This window comes from Peromyscus maniculatus, chromosome 21 (genome assembly GCF_049852395.1).
Source record: "Peromyscus maniculatus bairdii isolate BWxNUB_F1_BW_parent chromosome 21, HU_Pman_BW_mat_3.1, whole genome shotgun sequence".
Lineage (NCBI taxonomy): Eukaryota > Metazoa > Chordata > Mammalia > Rodentia > Cricetidae > Peromyscus > Peromyscus maniculatus.
The window spans coordinates 60,848,777-60,871,392 of record NC_134872.1 but is presented as its reverse complement, the minus strand read 5'-3'; the positions used below and the strand labels follow the sequence as shown (position 1 = coordinate 60,871,392).

At 43.8% G+C, this 22,616-nt stretch overlaps 1 protein-coding gene across 1 annotated transcript; it reads left to right on the top strand.

The window, feature by feature from the left end:
- The first annotated feature begins 4,235 nt into the window (after positions 1-4,235).
- Sdhaf4 (succinate dehydrogenase complex assembly factor 4) lies at positions 4,236-15,023 on the top strand. The gene is made up of 3 exons (XM_006991134.4): positions 4,236-4,362; positions 7,075-7,224; positions 14,643-15,023. Exons 1-3 carry the CDS (start codon positions 4,308-4,310, stop codon positions 14,750-14,752), a joined length of 315 nt encoding a protein of 104 aa, XP_006991196.1. The 5' UTR covers positions 4,236-4,307; the 3' UTR covers positions 14,753-15,023.
- The last annotated feature ends 7,593 nt before the right edge of the window (positions 15,024-22,616 follow it).

The following is a 22,616-nucleotide window of genomic DNA, read 5'->3' as shown; positions in this document are numbered from 1 at the left end:
CCTCTTTTGTCTTTCACACCCACTGTTCTCATCCACTATGGGTATCCTTTGTTTCTTTAGTGACCAGTCTAAAACCACAAACCAGACATAAAGTTAGAACCCTAACCACTTTATATATAATAATAGTTACTGTTTTGTTGTTTTTTTTGGGGGGGGGCGGGGTTTGTTTGTTTTTGTTGTTTGTTTTTTGTTTTTTGCTTTGAAGAGACACTATAACCAAAGCAACTCTTAGAAAAGAAAGCATTTACTTGGGGAATTGCTTAACAGTTTTAGAGAGTGAGTCCATGATCATCATGACAGGAAGCATACAGGCGTCGTGAAGGAGCAGCTAAGAGCTTTACATCGTGATCCATGGGCCTCAGGGTTGCACTGAATCTGGCATGGGCTTTCAAAGCCTCAAAGCTCACCCCAGTAACACACCTCTTCCAACAAGACCACACCTAATCCTCCCCCAAAACAGTCTACCAGTTGGGGACTAGGCATTCACATATGTGAGTCTACAGAAGCCATGATTCAAACCACATCCCAGGCTCTGGATTCCAAAGGCTTATAGCCATATCAAAATGCAAGCTCGATTCAGTCCAGCTTCAAAATCCCCCATAGTCTTTGAGTCTCAATACTATGCAAAGTCCATGTCTCTTGAGCCTCAAGGAAGTCTCTCTCAACTGTAACCCCATGTAAAAGCAATAAGCAAATCACATAGTCCAACATACAATGGCCCAGAACATACATTACTGTTCTTTGAGGGAGGCAAGGGAACATAATGAAGAATCGGCAGAGCAAACTCCAAATCCTGTCTCTCTCTGTCCTATGGCAAAGGACTTAGACAACTCTGTCTCCCATCTTTGCTGACTGCGATATATTCTCTCACTTGGGGCTGATTCTACAGTTGTCCTTGACAGGCATCCCACAGCTCAGGCATCTCCAACATCCTGGGGTCTCCAAGGCACTCTAGGCTTCACCTTCACAGCTTCATGAAAGGCTGGTCTCTAAGGCCTCCATGCAGGGACTCCCCTGCCACAAGCGTGGCCTCGGTGGCTTTTCTCAGCTGTGGAGGAAGATTCCATAATCTCTCTTCTGTATCCAACGCCAGAAACACATGACCCAAGCTGCCAAATTCTGTTTTCTGGGGGCACGAACCTGACCCCTCCTTGAATTATATTTGCATAAACTTTCCATTGTTGATGATTTTCTTTGTTCCTTAAACTTTGATTTAGTTACTTTTCACAAGTTGGAAGCTTAGCTGGATGGAGTCTTGCCCCGAGACAATAAGGCATTCTCATCATTCCATTTTGAATCAGGCCTTTAAACTTTTTATTTCCTTGAGCACAGGGCTTGGCTGCAACATGACATTCCCTGGTGCTCTTTTGCTCCTCAAACTGTGCATTTTGTGTTTCTCTTTACATCCTGATCCACAAGCAGAGAATGGCACTGAACCTGGCATGGGCTTATGAAACCGCAAAGTCCACTCCCCAGTGACAACCTTCTCCAACAAAGCCTCCAACACCTCCTAACCCTTCCCAAAACAGTCCACCAACTTGGCACTAGACGTTCACATAGAGGAGCCTATGGAGGCATTCTCATTCAAATGCCACAAATGATTATGGTAGGAAAAACGAAAAACAGCATCTGTAAACATGTATGAACCAGTGGAAAAGGAAATATAGTATGGTGTTTTTGCCATCTTCCTTGATGAGAAGCTATTAAAAATACAAATTCTGGCCGGGCATTACACACATCAATGAGAGACCAAAGGAATGATTCCACTCCTGTCAAGATTGATGAACCAGCTGTTAATATTCTGATCCGCCCCTTGAAATCCTGCCCCTTGGCTCCACCCTGCGTGTAAAAGGAAAAACTCCACCCCTTCTCTCTCCTGCTTTCCTTCCATGAGGTGTGCACTCTCACCCTTCTCTCTCTCTCTCTCTCTCTCTCTCTCTCTCTCTCTCTCTCTCTCTCTCTTCCCTCTTCCTCTCCCCCCTCCCCTCCCCAACCAAATAAAACTTTTCACTGAGCGCTGTCTGCATGGCATCTCTGTCTCTCACCTGCCATGGGGCACTTTGGCTCTACCTGCTGCCTGGCATACAGTATCATAACATTGGCGCCCAGTGGAGCATAGGTAACCAACCCCAAACAGCTACCTCTCTGAAAAGCCCCACACTGGCATGGATGACAATGTTCCCATAGCTACATTAATGGACTCCCCATCTAGTTAGCATTCTATTTCTGTATTCTCTTAACATTTTCCAAGACCTTGTGTAGCTGGGGCAGAATTACAGGCATCTGGGAGAGGCACCAGAGGGGGTGACTAGAATCTTAGGAGCGTCTCAAAAGGGAAAGCTAACAGCCCCAGCTGTGTACGGTGGGGGTGTCTTGTCCTTGAGGTAATCACACCTGTTCTCTTAGTGGACAACAATCTGCAACACTGGTACACTAGGAAATAATAGGCAGTGATGGTTATGGTAGAATGTCTCCTCAAGTGAGAAGCAAAACATAGGCAGTGTGTAGAAGTAAAAGGGTGTCGTCCTCTTCTACTCTCTGGACTCCTGTCAACACAAGTGATCTCCAGACTGTTAACTTATTTGGAGCATATGACATCTTTTAGGGACAGCATAAAAGTATTTCATCACCCAGTCCAAAACCAAACCTGTGGAACTGTCCATCATCCTACAAGGCCAGAGTCTGGAAGATAGAATACTTGATAGGGATTGGTGGATCCTCCAGCTATCCCGTTCACATTCACAGGGAAAAAGTTCTTTTGATAAGCACTGTTGTGTGGGACACTGCTTAAGGATATTTATTATACAAAGCATTCAGTAAGGCCACAGATGAAGTGAAGTGTATGACAGATAATTCAGGAAAAGCAGTCCAAACACAATAATTATTTAAGAGCAAATTGCTACCTTCTTCATGATAGTTGGATGGATTCCCTTGTAATCAGACCTGTCTTTTTGGCTGCTTAATACTATAGCACAGGTCAAGTCAGCCATTAGAATTACTAAGTAGTGGTGCTAACCAATCAGTCCTGGGAAGGGGAAGACAGTTAAATGTACATGTGTGTCTTTGTTCTTATCACCATGGCTACTGTGTTAATGGATCCACTGAGCAAACACAGCTGGGGGAAGAGAAAGTTGCTGTGGTAAGCTCTTCTTGGAGGCAATGCTTTTGACTCCAAGACAGAGTTTAATGCAGTAACTCATCTAACCAGCCATGAATTTGGTTTGTTTTCTAATAATGGAGTGGGGGAGGGGACACTTTGCATTATTTGTCATGTATAAAGGTTTTTACCTCAATTATTTTTAAAAAGATTTTTTGTATGTTTGTTTTGCTGGCATGTATGTATATATGTATGCATGTCATGTGTATGCCCACTGCCAACAAAGTCCAGAAGAGGCTGTCAGACACTCTGGAACTGGAGTTACAAACTTGTGAGTTGCCCTGTGGGTGCTAGGACTAGAACCCAGGTCCTCTGAAAGAGAAGCCATCTCTCTAGTCCCTCAGTATTTTTTAAATTTCTTAAAAAGATCCCTGACATGAAACAGTCTCAATAATCAATTCGCATGACTGGTTATTCTGAACTTACTAAAATTTTATTTTCAAAATATGGGAACATTCAATGTAATTAAATGTTTGTGTTTGGTATTTTTTAACTACAGATTTATGGAGTAATATTTTGGCGCACCTATGTGGCATGTGATAATGAAACTTTTAAAAATCACTAGTATCAGCCAGGCGGCGGTAGCACTCGCCTTTAATCCCAGCGCTCGGGAGGCAGAGGCAGGCGGATCTCTGTGAGTTCGAGGCCAGCCTGGTCTACAGAGAGAGATCCAGGACAGGCACCAAAACTACACAGAGAAATCCTATCTCGAAAAACCAACCAACCAACCAACCAATCAAACAACAACAACAACAACAAAAAACCCTAGTATCTAGTGATTCAATATTAATATATGTCTAAAAACGTAATGATCAGATTAGGGTGATTCATGTTTCCATCTCCTTGTTGGACTTGGAATTTCCCTCTTCTAGAACTTGTTACTTCCGTGCAGGCTTTCAGTTTTGTCCTTAAGTCCATCGGAATAGCTAGGAGCGATCGCCAGGGACTCCGAGGGTTAAAGGTTAGGGGTGCAACTATGCCCAATTACAGGAGGCACCGCGAACCGGCGGGTCAGTGGGCCGGACACAGCGAAGCTCCGCCCAACTCTGCTTTCGCTGACGCCTGCGCAGACCGCGCGGGTTCCCGGTGGGGTTGGCGGTAGCCCCGCCCACTTGGCTGCGCGTGCGCAGACGCTGCGGGAGGCGGCAGTATGAGCTCCACGGTCCTTTCGGGGTCTTTGGTGGCCTCCCTCTGGAGAGCAACAAGTAAGACGATCCGCCCGGGGTCCTGAGACTCGGAAATCCGCGGGGGAAGCCGGCTTCTGATAGGGGAAGACACCGGTGCGGAGACCCGACCGCGGTGCACTAGGACCGCGGGGTTCCGAGCCTTTGGGTGTGCTTGGAGGAGGAGCGCGGACTTTGCGGGTGGTTTGCGAGGAGCGGCTGGCACTTAGATGCCGCTGGGAACGTATGGAGAAGAAGGACACTTCGGGGATGAGTGTCATTCATTTACTTGCTTGCTTACATCAAGAATAATTTGTACCCGGCAGAGGGTGCATGCTTTTTTAGTCCAGCACTAGGCATACAGAGGCAGGAGGATCTTTTGAGTTCAAGGTCAGCCTGATCTAAATGTTCTCTAAGCGAAAGTCAGATAAATGAGTACATACAACGAAAAGTACACGAAGCCAAGAACTGTCAGAAGAGATGCCTGCGTGCTTTCTGTAGAAACTAGCGTTTTTCAAAACTGTTTCATTATTTCTTAATAAATCCTCAATTAGCATCCCAAAGAGAGTGCAGAATGTAAGTTTAATTGATGACATCCCTGAGATGTTACGTAAACTGAAGACAGAATTACTGCTTTCTTAACAAATGGCCCCATTTTTTTTATTAAACTTTCTAGTTTTTCCCTTCAAATACTTGATACCTGTTGGTTGTTCAAATCTTAAATGATCTATACAATAAATATTATAGAAAACGAAAGGTTCACTCCAAACCCTTAGGTGATAACTTTAGTGTTTATCCAGCATTCTGCTATTTTTTTTTGTTTTTGTTTTTTTTTTTCTTTTTTTTTTTTCGAGACAGGGTTTCTCTGTGTAGCTTTGCGCCTTTCCTGCAACTCACTTGGTAGCCCAGGCTGGCCTCAAACTCACAGAGATCCGCCTGGCCCTGCCTCCCGAGTGCTGGGATTAAAGGCGTGCGCCACCACTGCCCGGCGCATTCTGCTATTTTTAGACAATTATGTTATGTTTGATACCAGAAATTATGTATAGATACACTTGACCCATGTATAAAGTATAAAGCAAAAGGAACATCAATGAACCCATTTTCCCATGGAAATGGTTCGATGCAGTTTGCAGTCATTGCTTTTTTTTTTCAACTACTCATATTTCAAGATCACTCCATACAGAAATGTGAGGTGGTATCTTTTACCTGTGTATGATACATTTTCCATTCTCCTTATGGATACTTGGGCAGTACTAGAAACACTAGCATAGAGTGCTACACCTTCTGTTTTGTGTTCCCCGTACCCCAGCACAAGATGTAAGTTCCTAAAGGATGCTGTTGTATTGATTTTCCCGTCAGGGTTGGGGCAAGCCAACTGCTTCCTTATCCAAGGAATTGAAATTAAAGCCCACACAGATTGCAGAATAGCAACAAAACTTTGTTTGAATTCTTATACTGCAAGAGAGCAACAGGCCAGCTAGTAGAGTATTATTTTAAGGTGTGTTACTTTTGTTTATGTTGCATTTGTTTAACTCTGTGAAGCTGTGTTACTGAGCCTGTCTAAAACACCTGATGGGCTAATAAAGAACTGGCCAATAGCAAGTCAGGAGAAAGGATAGGTGGGACTGGCAGGCAGAGAGAATATATAGAGGGAGAAATCCGGGAGCAGGGATAGGTCTAGCAGCCAGAGAAGGAGGGGGACTCCAGGGGCCAGCCACCCAGCTACACAGCCAGCCATGGATTAAGAAATAAAAAAAAAAGATATACAGGAATAGAAAAGAAAAAGCCTAGAGGCAAAAGGTAGTTGGGATAAGTTAAGAAAAGCTGGCTAGAAACCAAGCCAAGCTAAGGCAAGGCATTCATAATTAATAATAAGCCTCTGTGTGTAAATTTATTTGGGAGCTGAGTGGCAGGCCCCCCAAAAGAGCAAAAAGAAGAAAAACCTCCAACAACACAAGCCACAATGAAGAAGGGCCAGAGTGTGTTGCCTAGGGTCTCTTTAATGGGGTGTACAGGGAAGAGGGGGCTGGTTACTAAGGAGTTGGGGTGGGTCTCATTTAAATTGATACACTATACTCGGTAGCACAATCATTTTCTGTATATGTTCCTTCTTATGATGCATCTCACTTCAATCATGCTTGCCAAACTAGACATAAGATGGTAAATAGAAGATTTTCCTTTTAAATCACTTTTAGGGCACAGTTTTACCTTACTGGGTAAGCACCCACACCCAGTGTAGGACCGATGGGCCTTTCTGGTCCTGTATTGGAACATGAGGAGAGTACAACTAAATAGAATTTGTGTAACTTTCCTGTTGAGAAAGGAGGAAGATCCCACGCTTCAGTGAGGGATGTACGTGCATGCATCCTGGTGCTGTTGGTGCTGGGGGGTGGGGGTTATGTTGCTAGGTGCATCTCTTGGAGAAAGGTTTGTGTGCTTAGTGTGTACAGGTATGGAAATTAGGCTGCCAAGTGCATTATTAGAAGAGGAACGTGTGCATATTCCAAACCAGACGGAGTCCTAGGTTACGAAGCTATTCCCTGTATTTGCCCGCCTCCTTACTTGATAGCTCTTTGCAAACTTGTAGCACTGGTTATCTCTAAGGAAGGGAAATAGCTGTGTAGAATGTAGGCATTCAGGAAAGGATTTTCACTGGATGCCATTTGTCCCTTTGGAATTATGGTAAATGATCAAAAACACAAGTAGGCAAAATAGTCAATTTTTTTAAAGTAAAATATTTTCTTTCTTCATTAGGATTCTCCCTTCTGAATCATTCTTTGAGGAAGGTGAGTTACAGAGAAGGAAAATCTGAACTTGGGAAGCAACCTCTTAAGAAGTCCAAGTTGCCAGTCGGTCGTTTTGATGCGCCCGAGGACTCGAACTTGGAGAGGGAGCCACTCAAGAGTGAGTAGACTCAGCTGCTGTGGGTGGGTGCCTAACATAGCAAAGAAAATGTCCGTTCTAGAAAATGGATGCAAGAAGTGAAATGTGCTCTTCGTCGTTATTACCAGTTATAAAGGATATTTCAGTGAGTAAAAATACCACATGGACTATCTGTATGTGTGGCTGTTAACTTCTTTAAGAAGGTTTTGGGTTGGTGAGATGCCTCCCAGAGTGTAGATTCCAGCACTCTTATGCTAACAGCCATGGCAGCCCACAGAAGATACAGGGAATCCCTGGGGCCAGTTGGCTACCTAGACCGTCTGAATTGACAGTCTGGGCTCAAATGAAAGACCTTGCTTCAGTATATAAGATGGAGAGCAATCAAGAGAGAGACCTGAAGTCATTCTCTGACCTCTGCATGCACACGCACACAAGTGTGTGGATGCACACACACACAAGAGCACACATCCATCACACATGCGTACACATAAGTATACACACGTACGCATGCAACCCCCACCAAAAGGTATTTCTAAAGCTAGAAATGGTGGTCCATGTCTGGAATACCAGCACTCTGGAAACTGATGCCAGAGAATCAGGAATGTGAGGCCAGCCTGAGCAACATAGGCTGTCTCAAAGGAAGGGTTTCTGAGTTTTAGTACTTACTTAGTTACTTGGGGGGGGGGGGTTGTTTGTTTGTTTTTACTATACTTCCCCCGCCCCCAGCTGAGGACCAAACCCAGGACCTTGTGCTTGCTAGGCAAGCGCTCTACCACTGAGCTAAATCCCCAACCCTTTACTATACTTTCATTATTCAAAAGGTAAAACATAGAAGTCGGTTTCCTCTGTGATACAAATAACAAGCCTTTGTTTGTTGATGAAACTGTCTGCTGTGAAAAGACCAGCTGCAGCATGCAGTAGATCGTCCTGAATGTACAGGGTAAAGCTGAGGAGTCAGGGCACAGTGAAGATGCTGGGTCTTAGAAGAGGATGGAACACAGGACTGCATAGTGAAGAGAAGACATCTCTCATTCTCTCAACTCTAATAACCTTCCTTCGTAGCTCCCTGTCATCTGTCCACTGGACAGAAAGTGGCATCTGAAGAGACACTAGCCCACTGGAGCATGTGCCTCTGGCCGGCCTCGCCCTTCTCCTCCATTCCCTCTGCCTTGATAAAAACCCTTAGATCGCATTCCTGAAGCTAGCCCCCAAGGCCCATTCCCTTATGGGCCACTTCCTCCTCCTGAGGCTGACTACTAAGGTCCAGTTATCAAAGTATTGAAGTCCAACCATCAAAAGCCCCCTTTGGCTCACCTAATTAACATGCCCAATTAAAATTAAACACCTCATCCTAACATGGGTTTCCCTTGTACCTGTATAAACTGCCATTTTCCTGTGTGCCATATCTGTCTCCCCTCTATCCAGAAGGAGTCCTTGGTCCTCTAGGACAAATAATCTGCCCTCTTTCCCTGGTTCCCTTTCCCTTCTCCCTGGTCCTCTGTCTCCTGACTTTGTCTCTTATTCCCTAACCTCTGTCCCTCTGGGGCAAATAAATCTCCTTTGTGCTGAGAACTTGGTCTTGGAGGTCCTGAGCCGGTACTTTTCCTTTCTTTAAGGGTGGTAATAGACTAAATACAATTTATCATTGTTGTTTTCTTTTTTTTTAATTTTATGACTTTGTGCATATGTGTTTGTGTATACCTCTTTGTGTGGGGGTCTGTGCATGCAGCCAGAACAATTGGATTTCCTGGAGCTGGAGTTATGACAGTTGTGAGTCACCTGCATTGACACTAGGAACCAAATTGTGGTTCTCTAAGCCTTGGCTCCAGCCTAGTTCCTATGTTCATTGTATTGGATGACTTTTCATGGGGAGACATTTAAGAAATCAGTTCATCCCAGATGGGGCACCAGTAGGCCAAAAGAATGATTCTATCTAATTGGTAAGTCAATGAATTTATTGGGGTTCCCGACCGGAGCATGGGAAAGGGGATGTACTGGTTACCTTTTCTTACTGCAGTGACAAAATTCTTGACAAAAGCGACTAAGGGAAGAGAGGGTCTGTTTTGGCTTACAGCTTAAGAGGGGGTGCAGCCCGTCGTGACAGGAGGCATGGTGGCAGGAGCGTGAGGTGACAGTCACATCGAGTCTGTTGTCAGGAAGCAGAGAGAGGCAAGTGCTGGTGCTCAGCTTGCTTTCTGGTTTTCAGGATCCCAGGCATACGATGGGGTGGACATTCAAGGTGGATCTCTCCTTCTCTCTGGAAGCTCTCACGTAGAAACAACCAGAGATGTCTCCTGGGTCACTTTCCATCTTGTCCAGTTGATGGTTGAGATGAGCGATCACACAAGGCTACTTACAGGAATACGTGCCAAACCAAAGCAGGAAAGGAGTTCATTCTGGCCTACAATTCTAGAGGCCGAAATGCTTTAGCCGAGTGCTGGCATCTGGGCTTCAGCAGGGCTTCCAAATCTTTCCAGTTAGATAGAGGTCAGAAGACAGAACTGCCTGGACAGTGTGTGTCAATAAATACACATCTTCGTTTTTTTTTTTTGTTTGTTTTTTGTTTTTTTGTTTTTGGTTTTGGTTTTGTTTTGTTTTGTTTTTTTTTGTTTTTTGTTTTTTGTTTTTTTTTTTTTTTTGAGACAGGGTTTCTCTGTGTAGCTTTGTGCCTTTCCTGGAACTCACTTGGTAGCCCAGGCTGGCCTTGAACTCACAGATATCCGCCTGCCTCTGCCTCCCGAGTGCTGGGATTAAAGGCGTGCGCCACCACCGCCCGGCATATCTTCGTTTTTTAATGCCTTGTGATCACATTAAAAACCAATGTTCCTTAGAAAATGCTAAACACCTGGTGCCAGTAGACACCGTTCAACCTGACCTGAACAGTCAATGGCCTTAGGCAGTGTTAACTACTGCTTCTGGAAGTTTCCAGTTCAGCTTCTGTTTTGCTTTCTTCGTCTTCTCATTCATTGTTTCTGCCATTTCTTCCTGGATTCCAGGAGGCTGCCACAGTAGGATAGTGATGGCTAGGTCAACTTAGGATACATTACCAGACTCTGTCGATAGATAGATAGATGGATGGATAGATAGATAGATAGATAGATAGATAGATAGATAGATAGATAGATAGATAGATAGGTAGATGGATGGATGAAGGATGGGTGGATGATGGATGGATGGATGGGTGGGTGGATGGATGGATGGGTGGATGGATGGATGGATGGATGGATGGATGGATAGACACACAGGGTATATGGAAGATGAAATACATAGCTATCTATGAGCATCTGATGGGAATTAGCATAAAAGGTGGGGCAAATAAAATTTAAAGGAAAAATTACTATAACAAGTAAATATGCTAGGGAGATGTTTAAGAGAGAGCAAGGTATGGCCATAGAAGAAGATTACAGAACATGGCACATGTTGGGCACAGCTGAGTGGCCTCAACATAAAGTATAAATAGTAGATTAATAGAATGTTGGGCTTTTTCATGTCAGAGCTGAGTGTTAAGGGCCAGCAAGCTAACTCAGCAGATAAAGATGCTTATGCTGAGCCTGTCAGCCTGACTTCAGTCCCAGGGACTCCACCGTAGGAGAGAAGAGTTCCTGAATATTTCCATCTGACCTCAGCACTCACATCGCAGCACCTACACAAAACACAACACACATATACACATGCACACAAGCAATAGGTGTAATTAGAACAATTTTTTAAAGCTGGGAGTGGTCAGTAAGGGAATTGAGGGTAGCTCATTGGGAGAGCGCTGGCCTTATTCTAAGTCCATAAATCCAACATGGCGGCGCATGCCTGTAATTCCAGCACTGGTGAGACAGGCGGGTCAGAAGATGAAGGCTACATGAGGCAGCCTGGGCTACATGAGGTCCTGTCTCAGGAGGTAAATAGAGACGTTTTGATGAGGTTTTTGTTTGTTTGTCTGTCTTGTTTTTTTTGTTTTTGTTTTTGTTTTTTTCTTTTTTAGATGATCTCACTACGTAGCCCCAGCTAGCTGGCCTGAAATTCCCTATGTAGACCAGGCTGGCCTCCAACTTACAGAGCTCCTCCTGACTCTGCCTCCCAAGTGTTTGGATTGAAGGCATGCACTGCCACATATAGTCAAAGTTTAAAAAATATATTGGGCTGGAGATTGTTTAGCCAGCTCTATTAAAGTGTGATTTAAATATACAGTTCTGTGAGTTTTCATGAATGTTTGCAGTCATGTAAACAACATTAAGTATAAGTTTTCTTATTCCCTACAGAGTTATCTTTTGCTTATTTTTAATCAACCCTATCCCCACCTCTTCCCACAACCATTGATCCATTCTCAATCCCTGTAGTTTTGCTTCTTATAGGATTTTATGTAAATGAGAGAATACATAGTCTTTCGTGCCTGGCATCCTTCACTCAGTCTATGCGGAAGAGATCGGTTAGGGTTAGAAAGATGCTTTGCTTCCATGCACAAGTGGCTAGAGATGTAAGAGACAGAGCACAGAAGGTACACCACGTCACCGCAGTGTTAAGAGTGAGCCGCTGAGAGTGTCAGGCTGGTGGTAACAGAAGGAGGAAGAGTCAGGAGACTTCCGGGGATAACAGATGCAAAGGAGAGGAGAAGAGGGAAGACGGGATGTGTGGTCAGGGAGGAGAGCTCAAGAGTGAGATCTGAAGAAGAAACATTCCGGGGATAAGAAAGTCCAGTGGGAGACCCAGGTGAGATGAGCCTCCTTATAAGGAGGTTTAGGGACCTCTGTGGCCTCTCTGTTTGGTGGTCCCTGACGTGGATATTGAGATGATGGAGAATGGGGTGGGGAGGGATGACAGTATAATCTGATATTCATCTTTCCAGAGCAAGATAGAAAAAGTCTATGAGTTATTACAAACTAGAGGCAAGAATTGGACAGGGGAGTGGAAGTCAGCAGAGGAAAGTCTATCAAGGTTTGGTCAGCAATGAGAAGGGGCTTTTCAGTGTGTGCATACAGTCATGTATATATGTGTGTGCACATATATGTGCATGTTGTATTCATGTTCGTGTGTGTGTGTGTGTGTGTGTGTGTGTGTGTGTAGTAAGGGTCTTGTGTATGCATGTGTTAAAGGGTCTCACTATGTGTGTATATAGTAAGTGTGTGTATGTGTGTAGTGAGGGTCTTGTGTGTGTATATGTTAAGGGTCTGTGTGTGTGTGTGTGTGTGTGTGTGTGTGTGTAGTGAGGTTCTTGTGTGTATATATGTTAAGGGTCTGTGTGTGTGTGTGTGTGTGTGTGTGTGTGTGTGTGTGTGTGTAGTAAGAGTCTGTGTGTGTGTAGTAAGGATCTCATGTTCTAGAATAACCTGGAACTACTGGGCTCAGGAACTTCTGCCTTCATTTCCTGAATAACTGGGTCTACAAGCATACAACTGAATCTGGCTCAGCATGTTCTTTTTTCCTGGTACTGTTAAAGCCCTGACCCCAGATGGAGGGTATTTGGAGATAATTAGGTTCGGATCATATGGGTGAGGGCTTCGTGGTGGGACTAGTACCCTTATGAGAGAGACACTGGGAACCTCGCTGCCTCCCTCTTTTCCATGTGACAATTCATAAAGAAGGGACAGCCCACAGTCAGGAAGAGGGCCCTCACTCCAACCAACCACACCCCATCAAGACTCCCATTGCATAAGCCACAAAGTCTGTTTTGTCTCAGCATTCCCAGCTAACTACCACACCCAGAGTCCCAGGAAAAGGGGCGGGGGCAAAGAAGAGCATCCGTTACCGGCTTTCAGGGGGATCACAGAAGTTTCCTGAAAACAGAAAACAGAATGATGGCATGGGTATGGGAGAGTTAGACGCAGGGCAGCAAAGATAAAGATTGAAGAAATATTTGCAGAGTTTCAAGGTGAAGTTCTGTATCTTCTTTGGTTAGTCTGTAGAGGGGCTGCATAATTTGGGGCAATGATCTTTTAGTTTTCCAAAAATACACCACTTAAGATCGGAGGTTCTTTCTAACAGCTGGTTCCTCATCTGTTCTCTCTATACACAAAGCAGTACAGCATGTGGGTTTCAGTGCAGTCTCTCTGTTCACTCACTGTGTGACACTGAACAACTATGTACACCTGTAACATGGGGGCAGTATTGTTTCCTGACTCATAGAGTTATTATGTGGACTGAGTGAGTTAACGTGTGTAAAGTGCTGAGGATTGAAAGCCCAGTATCAGGTTATAATATCATTTGACCATTTGACCCTCAGCATTTAACACCAACCCGGGCAGTATTAGTGACACCTACCATCAAACAGTAATCAATCAAATTGATGGATTAATTAAAAATTAAAAAAACTCAGAATGTGGCTTGGTTCACAGTGAGGACTCCTATCAGGAAAATGTACTGCATTTTTGTAATCAGATGTTTCCTGTCCTGATCACCCGGTCCCAAATAAACACACAGAGGCCTATATGAATTATAAATGCTTGGTCAATAGCTTAGGTTTGTTACTAGCTAACTCTTACATTTAAATTAACCCATTTCTATTAATCTTTGTATTGCCACTCAGCTCAAGGCTTTACTTGTCCTCTAGCATGTTTTGCTTCCTGGATAGCTGCTGGTGTCTTTCCTGACTCCACCCTCCTTCTTCCCATCATTCTCAGTTCTGCTTTCCCACCTAACTCCCTGCCCAGCTACTCACCTGTCAGCTTTTTATTAACCAATGAGAGTAATGCCTATTCACAGTGTAGAAAAGGATTGTTCCACAGCACATTTGTGTGTGTGTGTGTGTGTGTGTGTGTGTGTGTGTGCATGCATTGCATGTGCACGTGTTTGTTACTGGAGACTGAACTTCACTCATGCTAAAACAAACATTCTATTACTGAGTTGTATCCCCAACCCATGAACACAGCGTTAAGGCCAATGATTTCACTTATGCTTGTAAAACCCATCTGCTGAAGCCAAAGTCTGTGTTAAGGAGAAATAGTGCTCACAAGTAAAACCAGTCAGTACATACCTGTCACTATGCTAGACCCTTCACATACATTGCCTTGTTCAGTTCAGTGCTATAAGGCAAGGATGACCACCCCCCCACCCCCCATATGCACACACCACACACATTTGACTGGAAAGAAAATGAAGACACAGAATTTGTCTCTAAACCCTTCAAGTCCGGTGAAGCTGTACTCTGTTCTCACTCCTTCCCTCCTGTTGGGTCCAGTACCACAGATGAAACTACCTTCTCGTAGTTTCTAGACCTGAAAGCATTCCAAGAATTGGAAGTCATCAGTGTTAGTAAAGTTGATTGAATATGAAAAATGCATATCTCAAGTGCCAGGGAAGGAAGGGGAAGAACCACATGCATGATTCATATAAAGACTGTATGATAAGCCAGGCACTCATAACCAGCTTGTGCAATCCTGTCCCCAAAACTGACCGTATGGTGTTCTTCCATCTCTGCTGACTGCCTTGTTCTTATCTTTTGTCTTCCTTAGAGTTTCCAGATGATGTTAATCCAGTTACCAAAGAAAAAGGTGGACCCAGGGGCCCGGAGCCCACACGCTATGGGGACTGGGAACGGAAAGGACGCTGTATCGACTTTTAAGTCACATTCTTTAACTGCAGAATCATTTTCTGAATGGCTTACTTCACATTGTTCTTTCTCTATATCCTTTAAGCCATGTGATGTTCATCGTGTGTTTTAAAATACATGACAGCTGTGAAGCTATATCTAGGAAGTGGAAACACTTGTCCATTTGCACATGTTAACTTTAAGTGTGTTGGGGTAGAGAGAGCTGCAAGCCTTTGCCGTGATCTTTATCGATTCAGTCAGTTGCTTATAAAATGCACATGTAAATAAATAATTTTTAAAGATTGTCTTTAGATTGGTATTTTATTTTGTGAATGTTTCTCATGCATGCAAGTATGAGCTTTGTGCCCATGAAGGCCAGAAGAAGGCATCAGATCCCCTGGTACTGGAGTTATGGGTTGTTGTGAGTCACCCTGTGGGTGCTGGAAACTGAACCCAGGTCCTCTGCAAGAGCAAGTGCTCTAAACCTCTGAGCCATCTTTCCAGCCCCTGACATTTAATGTATATTATTTTTAACTATGTTTCTATATGTATGTCTGTGTGTATGTGCATGTGAGTGCAGTTGCTCTAAGAAGCCAGAAGAGGGCGTCAGATTTTTCTGGAGCTGTAGTTACAGGCTGTTGTGAGCCTCCTGACCTGGGCCCTGGGAACCAAACTCACCCTCTCTGCAAAAGCAGTACTCTCTCTTAACCACAGTGTCATCTTCCTGGCCCCAAGAAAATAACTTTTCCATGACTGTTGCTATGACTACATGTGCTGATTAGTTTTTGTCACTTTTGCATAATCTGGAGTCATTTTGGAAGAGGGAACCTCAGTTAAGAAAAGGTTTCCATCAGATTGACCTGTGGGCAAGTCTGTGAAGCATTTTTTGTTTTTTTGTTTTTTGCCCAGCCTACTTTGGACAGTGCTACCATTGGGCAGGTGGTCCTGGATTGTAGGAGAAAGCAACTTGAGCTAGCCATGGAGAGCAAGTTGCCAAACTGCTTCCCTCTGCTTCAGTTCCTGATCTGCTTACCCTGCTTTCCCCTCATGATGGACTATAAACTGTAAGATGAAATAAACTCTTTCCTCTCCAGGTTGCTTGCAGTCAGTGGTTTATTAAAGCAACAGAAACCAAATTAAGACATTAGAATAGTAGCTTTATAAAGTGTTTGTGTGCGCGCGTGCGTGCGTGTGTGTGTGTGTGTGTGTGTGTGTGTGTGTGTGTGTATGTATGTATGTATGTATGTATGTATGTGTGCGCATGTGCACGTGCACGAGAGAGAGTGTATGTGGGCATATGTGAGGAGGTCAGACAGCTTTGGGAGTTAGTCATGGTTCCAGGAATCAAGCACTCAGGCCATTGAGCTTACGCAGTAAGCCTTGACCTCTGTAAGCCACCTCACTGGCCCAATGGTTGCTTTTAAAATGTGGGTTAACTAATAATAATGAAGGCTGCAGTAATGACACAGAATATTTCATTTGGAGTCAAATGAATTAAGAGTTCAGTCCTGGCTGCACTTCGTGCTATCTATATAACCCTGAACCTGTTATTAAAAATATCCTTGTCAAACAAAAAAAAAAAAAAAAAGCCGGGCGGTGGTGGCGCACGCCTTTAATCCCAGCACTCGGGAGGCAGAGCCAGGTGGATCTCTGTGAGTTCGAGGCCAGCCTGGGCTACCAAGTGAGTTCCAGGAAAGGCGCAAAGCTACACAGAGAAACCCTGTCTCGAAAAAACCAAAAAAAAAAAAAAATATCCTTGTATGGGCTGGAGAGATGGCTCAGAGGTTAAGAGCATCGGCTGATCTTCCTAGAGGTCCTGAGTTCAATTCCCAGCAACCACATGGTGGCTCACAACCATCTGTAATTTGATCTGGTGCCCTCTGCATATATGATAAATAAATCTTTTTTTAAAAAATGTCCTGGTACTTCTGTATCCTTTTGTGTTAATTGGAGATAATAGTAGTTGACAGGACAGATTAAATGAATAGGTGTGCATTAGGGTTCCTGAAAGAAACAGATCCGCTGGGGGGAGAGGTGTGTGTGTGTGTGTGTGTGTGTGTGTGTGTGTGTGTGTGTGTGTGTGTGCATAAAGAGATTATGAGGAACTAGTACAGGAATAGGTCCTCTCTCCACTATGTAGATTCCTGGGATTGAACTCAGGTTGTCACTCTTGGCGACAAGGGCCTGCCTTTAGCCACTCAGCCATCTTGGCAGCCCTAAGACTGAGTTTGAAAACAGCCTGGGATGCACAATAAGCCTACTCCCTTAATGAAAAAACAAAAACTGAACAAAAGCCAGCAAGAAGAGATCATTTCTTTCTAAGCAACCTAATAGATGTCTGTCCAAGGGCAATTATTTCGGCATGTATGCCATTTTCTGCGGAACATAACACACGCCATTCATTGTGTTCACTATTCTTAACCATGAATGTATTTTTCCAAATTACCAGGCTTCCTGTGGGAGTGATTAAGAAAAGCAAAATTTGAAATATTTGAATTAAAATACTTTTATGTGAATGCACTAAAAAAGCATTAGTTAAAAATAGTGATAATATTGGGTAGGTGGAATGAAATGCATATTAGTCAGTGAGACATAAAATTAAGATGTAGAAAAGCAGGGGATAGAAGATTCTCTTCAGGTGAGCTGATAACTCAAAGCTTCTGCCCCAGGGCTCTCTGATAACAGGGTCCAAGCCTCTGGGCTCCCCGGAAACAGCTTTTGCTCTGTGTCCTCTGTTGCAGAGGTTGGGCCTTCAGCCCTCCTGGCGATGCAAATGCTTTGGAAGAGAGAGGGTTTGCAGAACCAATAGACAGTGCAGTGGGCTGACCATCGAGTGATGTGAATTGTACGTGCGAGATGATGGGAGGGTAGGGAAACCATTGAAGAGGATACACTTTAATATTTTCAGATGTATTTGTGTGTGTGTGTGTGTGTGTGTGTGTGTGTGTGTGTGTGTGTGTGTGTGTATGTGTGTGTGTGTGTGAATGTTTGGGCTGCATGTATATATGTGTACCATATGCATGCCTGGTGCCTGAGGAGGTCAGAAGAGGACACTGGATTCCCTGAAACTGGAGTTAGAGATGCTTGTGAGCTGCCGTGTGGGTCCTGAGAATTGAACCTGAGTCCGCTGCTAGATCAACAAGTGCTCTTAACTGCTGAGCCACCTCTCCAGCCAGTGGGTGTAGCTAGAGTGTTCCTGCCTTGCCCACAGTCAGGACAAATCTTTGTCACCCACCAGTCCCACAGCCGCTCAGACCCAACCAAGTAAACACAGAGACTTATATTGCTTACAAACTGTATGGCCGTGGCAGGCTTCTTACTAACTCTTCTTATAGCTTAAATTAATCCATTTCCTTAAATCTATACCTTTGCCACGTGGTTTACTGGCATCTTCACATGCTACTTGTCCTGGTTGGCAGTGACTCACTCCTTCTGCCTTCCTGTTCTTTCTTTTCGCCTCTCTGTTAGTCCCGCCTATACTTCCTGTCTAGCCACTGGCCAATCAGTATTTTATTTATTGACCAATCAGAGCAACACATTTGCCATACAGAACATCCCACAGCAAGTGGGTAAACATTTTTAACTTATGTCAAGAAACTAATGTGCATGTTAATTAAACTAGATTTGCTTTTGTATCAGTTATCACCTAGGAGTCAACATGAATTTCTTCTTTTGGAAAGAGATACTTTGATTTTATGTGCATTGCTCTTCCCTGCGTTGGTCTGTGCACCGTGTGCACGCAGTGCTCATGGAGGTCAGAACAGGGTGTCCGATCCCCAGAAACTGGAGTTACAAATGGTTGTGAGCCACCACCAACATTTGTTATTTTTCTTGTAGTTCTGCTAGGTAAAAATGTTTTGAAAATACTGTGTAATTTAGTCAGCCTCCTAAATTAATGAACATTTACTAATTAACCTTCTAAAAGGTATGTTAAATTATTTTGAATTATTAGTAAAAGACCATAAGAAATGAAAATTATGCTGCTTTATACTAATTATCACAATATGTGATAAAAGTTTACACACTTCCAAAGTAAGTATAAAATATACAGTAAGTAAAGCTTACTCCTTTTATCCACAGATTTGGGAGGCAGAGGCATATGGGTCTCTGTGAGTTTGAGGTGGGCCTTGTTTATATAATGAGTTCCAGGACAGCCAGGGCTATGTAGAGAGACCATGTCTCAGTAAAAATACACACACACACACACACACACACACACACACACACACACACACACACAATGTATCTGTACACACACATACAGTAAACAAAATCTTAAGATAATAAAAAAAAACCTTTGCTAATAACATATTTCAGGCCAGTGAGATGGCTCAGCAGCCAGAGGCACCTGCCAAGCTTAATGACCTTAGTTCAATACCCTGGACCCACATGGTAAAAGGAAAGGACCACCACCCCAAGTTGTCCTCTGACCTCCACATGCACACACAAAATAAAAGAGTGTACAAGTTTTTGTTTTAAGTAACATATCTTATGTCAGCTATCAGGTAATAGTGATGGCATGAAAATATTTGCATTCACATCCATCAAACATTAATGAGAAAACTTAAAGACTTATCAGGTTGATGTTTGTTGAAGATGATGTGGCAGCCGTAAAACTAACAGCTCTCAATATCAAACAGGAAGCAGAGTTGACGCAGACCCCTCTGCCACTCCATGGGGTCTGCCATTGTGATCCTGCTTTCCAGCCAGTGAATGAGCATGCAGGGTGATGTCAACCTGACAGGATCCAGATCACCTAGGAAACGCATTCTCAGGCACACCTGGAGGGACCACTTAGATTGGGTCAATTGAAGTAGAAGATTCACTCTGAAAGAGGGCAGCCCCATCACGTGGGCTTGGGTCCTGACTGCGTGGGTGTCTTGCTGTGTGATAAAACACCATGATCAAAGAAATTCGGGGAGGAAATGGCTTATTCAGCTTATGCTTCCACATCACAGTGTATCATCAAAGGAAGTCAGGACAGGAACTCAAACAGGGCAGGGACCTGGAGGCAGGAGCTGATGCAGAAGCCACGGAAGAGTGCTGCTTACTGGCTTACTCCTCGTGGCTTGCTCAGCCTGCTTTCTTACAGACCCCAGGACCACCAGCCCAGTTGTGGCCCCACCCACAATGGGCTGGACCGTCCCCCATCAATCACTAATTAAGAAAATGCCCTACAGGCTTGCCTACAGCCCAATGTTACCGAGGCATTTTTCTCAACGGAGGCTCCGTCCTTTCAGATGACTCTAGCTTGTGTCAAGTTGACATAAAACTAGTAGAATGGACATTCATCCTTTTTGCTCTCCTGCCTCCTGACTGTGGTTGCAATGTGACCAGCTGCCCCAAGCTGCTGTCGCTATGATTTCCACCATGATGGACTATGAACGTGAGTCTAAATAAACCCTTTCTCCCGGAAGTTGCTTTTATTAGGATATTTTAACACCTCAACAGGAAAAGTAACAAATACATAGGGTGATTAATACAACCCTCTCTTCTACAGATCTCTATTAGGCTGCCCCACTGACTGCCCAGTTTTCTTGATACTGTGCTCCTCACTGAGGCCCTTGCTCTTCTGTTCACTGGTGTCAGGTCATCCCTGCTGTAGGAGGTATGAAGGTCCTTCTGGATAAGCACTGGGGCAGTGGTTCTCAACCTCCCTGATGCTGTGACCCTTTTAATAGAGCTCCTCATGTTGTGGTGACCCCCAACCATGAAATTATTTTCGTTGCTACTTCATACCTGTAACTTTGCTACTGTTATGAATTGTAATGTAAATATCTGTGTTTTCTGATGGCTTTAGGTAACCCATGCAAAAGGGTTGTTTGACCCCAAAGGGTTACAGCCCACGGGTTGAGAACCACTGCACTAGGGGACCCTGAATTGTTAGCACACAGGCTTGTTCCTTCAAGGGAAGAAATGCTATGCTTATTATCTGCCCAGAGGGCCCGGAATGGATGTACATTCTAGCCTGGCGGGAGACCACACCAGACCCACCCCAAGACCCTTATCCTAAGCTAGTTTTTCTCAGTCAATCTATAGATCTCATCTTTATGGGAGCTGTCATACATAGTCAGTGTAGAGAACCCATCTTTTAGCTGTCACATGTACTTTACAAACAATTTTGATGTAGTTTCCCTATTTAGTTTACTTTGTTCCTCAAAGAGATTTATGTATGCTTGTTTGGTTTGGTTTGGTTTTCTCAAGACAGGGTTTCTCTGTGTAACAGCTCTGGCTGTTCTGGAACTCACAGAGATTCACCTGCCTCTGCCTCCCAGGTGCTAGGATTAAAGGCGTGCGCCACCGACCTCTCAGCTTATGTACGCTTTATTGTGCACATGAGATTGAGTTAGTTATCACTAGAAGTGTTCACCCAATTTTGCTATGCTTAAATATGCCTAAAACAAGGCACTCTGGGTCAGACTCTGGAAGTTTAAATCGACACCAGCTACTGAGTATGGTGAACAGACATGGTCTTCTTCTCTCCTGTGGATGGGCCATCACCCTGCCACTGTGGAGATTGCACAGACCCCTACAACTTGTCCCCCCCTGACAGCTCACAGATATCTCCCCCAATGAAACTCTTTAGGATTCAATCCTGTCTTGCCATCTGCTTCTTATCTAATCCAAATGAACATGAGTAAGTTAAAAAGAACAACTGATAATAGACAGTCAAAAAATGTGGCATAAAGCGTGTGGCTATTTGTAGCATAATCATGATTTAAATAATTTTAGATGACTTGCAGGATCTCTGAAAGTTATAAGCTGAGGTTTTAGGTTAAGGCTTAAACTAGGGCATGTTTTCATATTTACTGCTTTGGTTGAACTGAATTATGACCAGCATTTTTATTTACTTTGATATCTGTTGCTGGACTTACCATGGGTCCAAATAAAATAGTACCTATTATTGAACTTGTGACAATAAGATTCAAATCATGCTCCTTTAGTAACAAACAAAGGTTCATTGGATGAAAAGATTGGTTTTGGGCCGGTGAGATGGCTTAGGGAGCAAAAGTACTTGCCATGTATATCTGATGTCTTGAGTTCAAATCTCAGAATTCACGTAAAAGTAAAAAGAGAGAACTGACCCCAGAAAGTTGTCCTCTGACCCCTACACACACATCACAGCATACGTCTGTCTGCACACACACACAACTACATAATAGACCATACTATACAACACTATACCTAAAGAATTTGTTAAATTATTAGTTTGCAGGGAAAGAAAAGTTTGTGATAGCAATTACTAACCATTTATTAGCATCGAATGATAGTTTTATAGTAGGACTGGAATCTCCCAAGTGCAGGGCAAGAACGGCACAAGCTATTAGTTCAACCATCCTGATCAAATAGAAGAAAAGTAAACTACAGGTTTCTAAGAAAATTCTTCCCCTTTACATAGTTTACAGAATGCATGTTACAACAAGCTTAAAAATTAAAGAATCCTGCTGAGCAGTGGTGGCGCACCCCTTTAATCCCAGCACTTGGGAGGTAGAGCCAGGCAGATCTCTGTGAGTTCAAGGCCAGCCTGGGCTATAGAGTGAGTTCCAGGACAGGCACCAAAGCTACGCGGAGAAACCCTGCCGCAAAAAAACCAAAACCAAAAAACAAAACAAACAAACAAAAAAATTGAAGAATCCTGCACTTGGAAGACAGAGGCAGGTGGATCCCTGAGTTTGAGGCCAGCCTGGTCTACAGAGTGAGTTCCAAGACAGACAGAGCTACATAGTGAGACCGTGTCTCAAAAAAAAAAAAAAAAAAAAAAAAAAAAGAGTTGTTGAAGAATCCTTTTTTGTAAACACATTGTGTCTACAGGTGGAGTTATGAGGGAGAGGCATGCTAGAAACTCAAGGTCATACACATTTGGGCCCCCAGAGGGTGCAGTTTGCTTATTGTCTTT

Bases quoted from the DNA above. Each gene is read 5' to 3' on its own strand.
- Sdhaf4 (XM_006991134.4), top strand. From the start codon at position 4,308: ATGAGCTCCACGGTCCTTTCGGGGTCTTTGGTGGCCTCCCTCTGGAGA. The intron at 4,363-7,074 runs GTAAGACGATCC...TTTCTTCATTAG, and splicing joins CTCCCTCTGGAGAGCAACAA to GATTCTCCCTTCTGAATCAT. The intron at 7,225-14,642 runs GTGAGTAGACTC...TGTCTTCCTTAG, and splicing joins GGAGAGGGAGCCACTCAAGA to AGTTTCCAGATGATGTTAAT.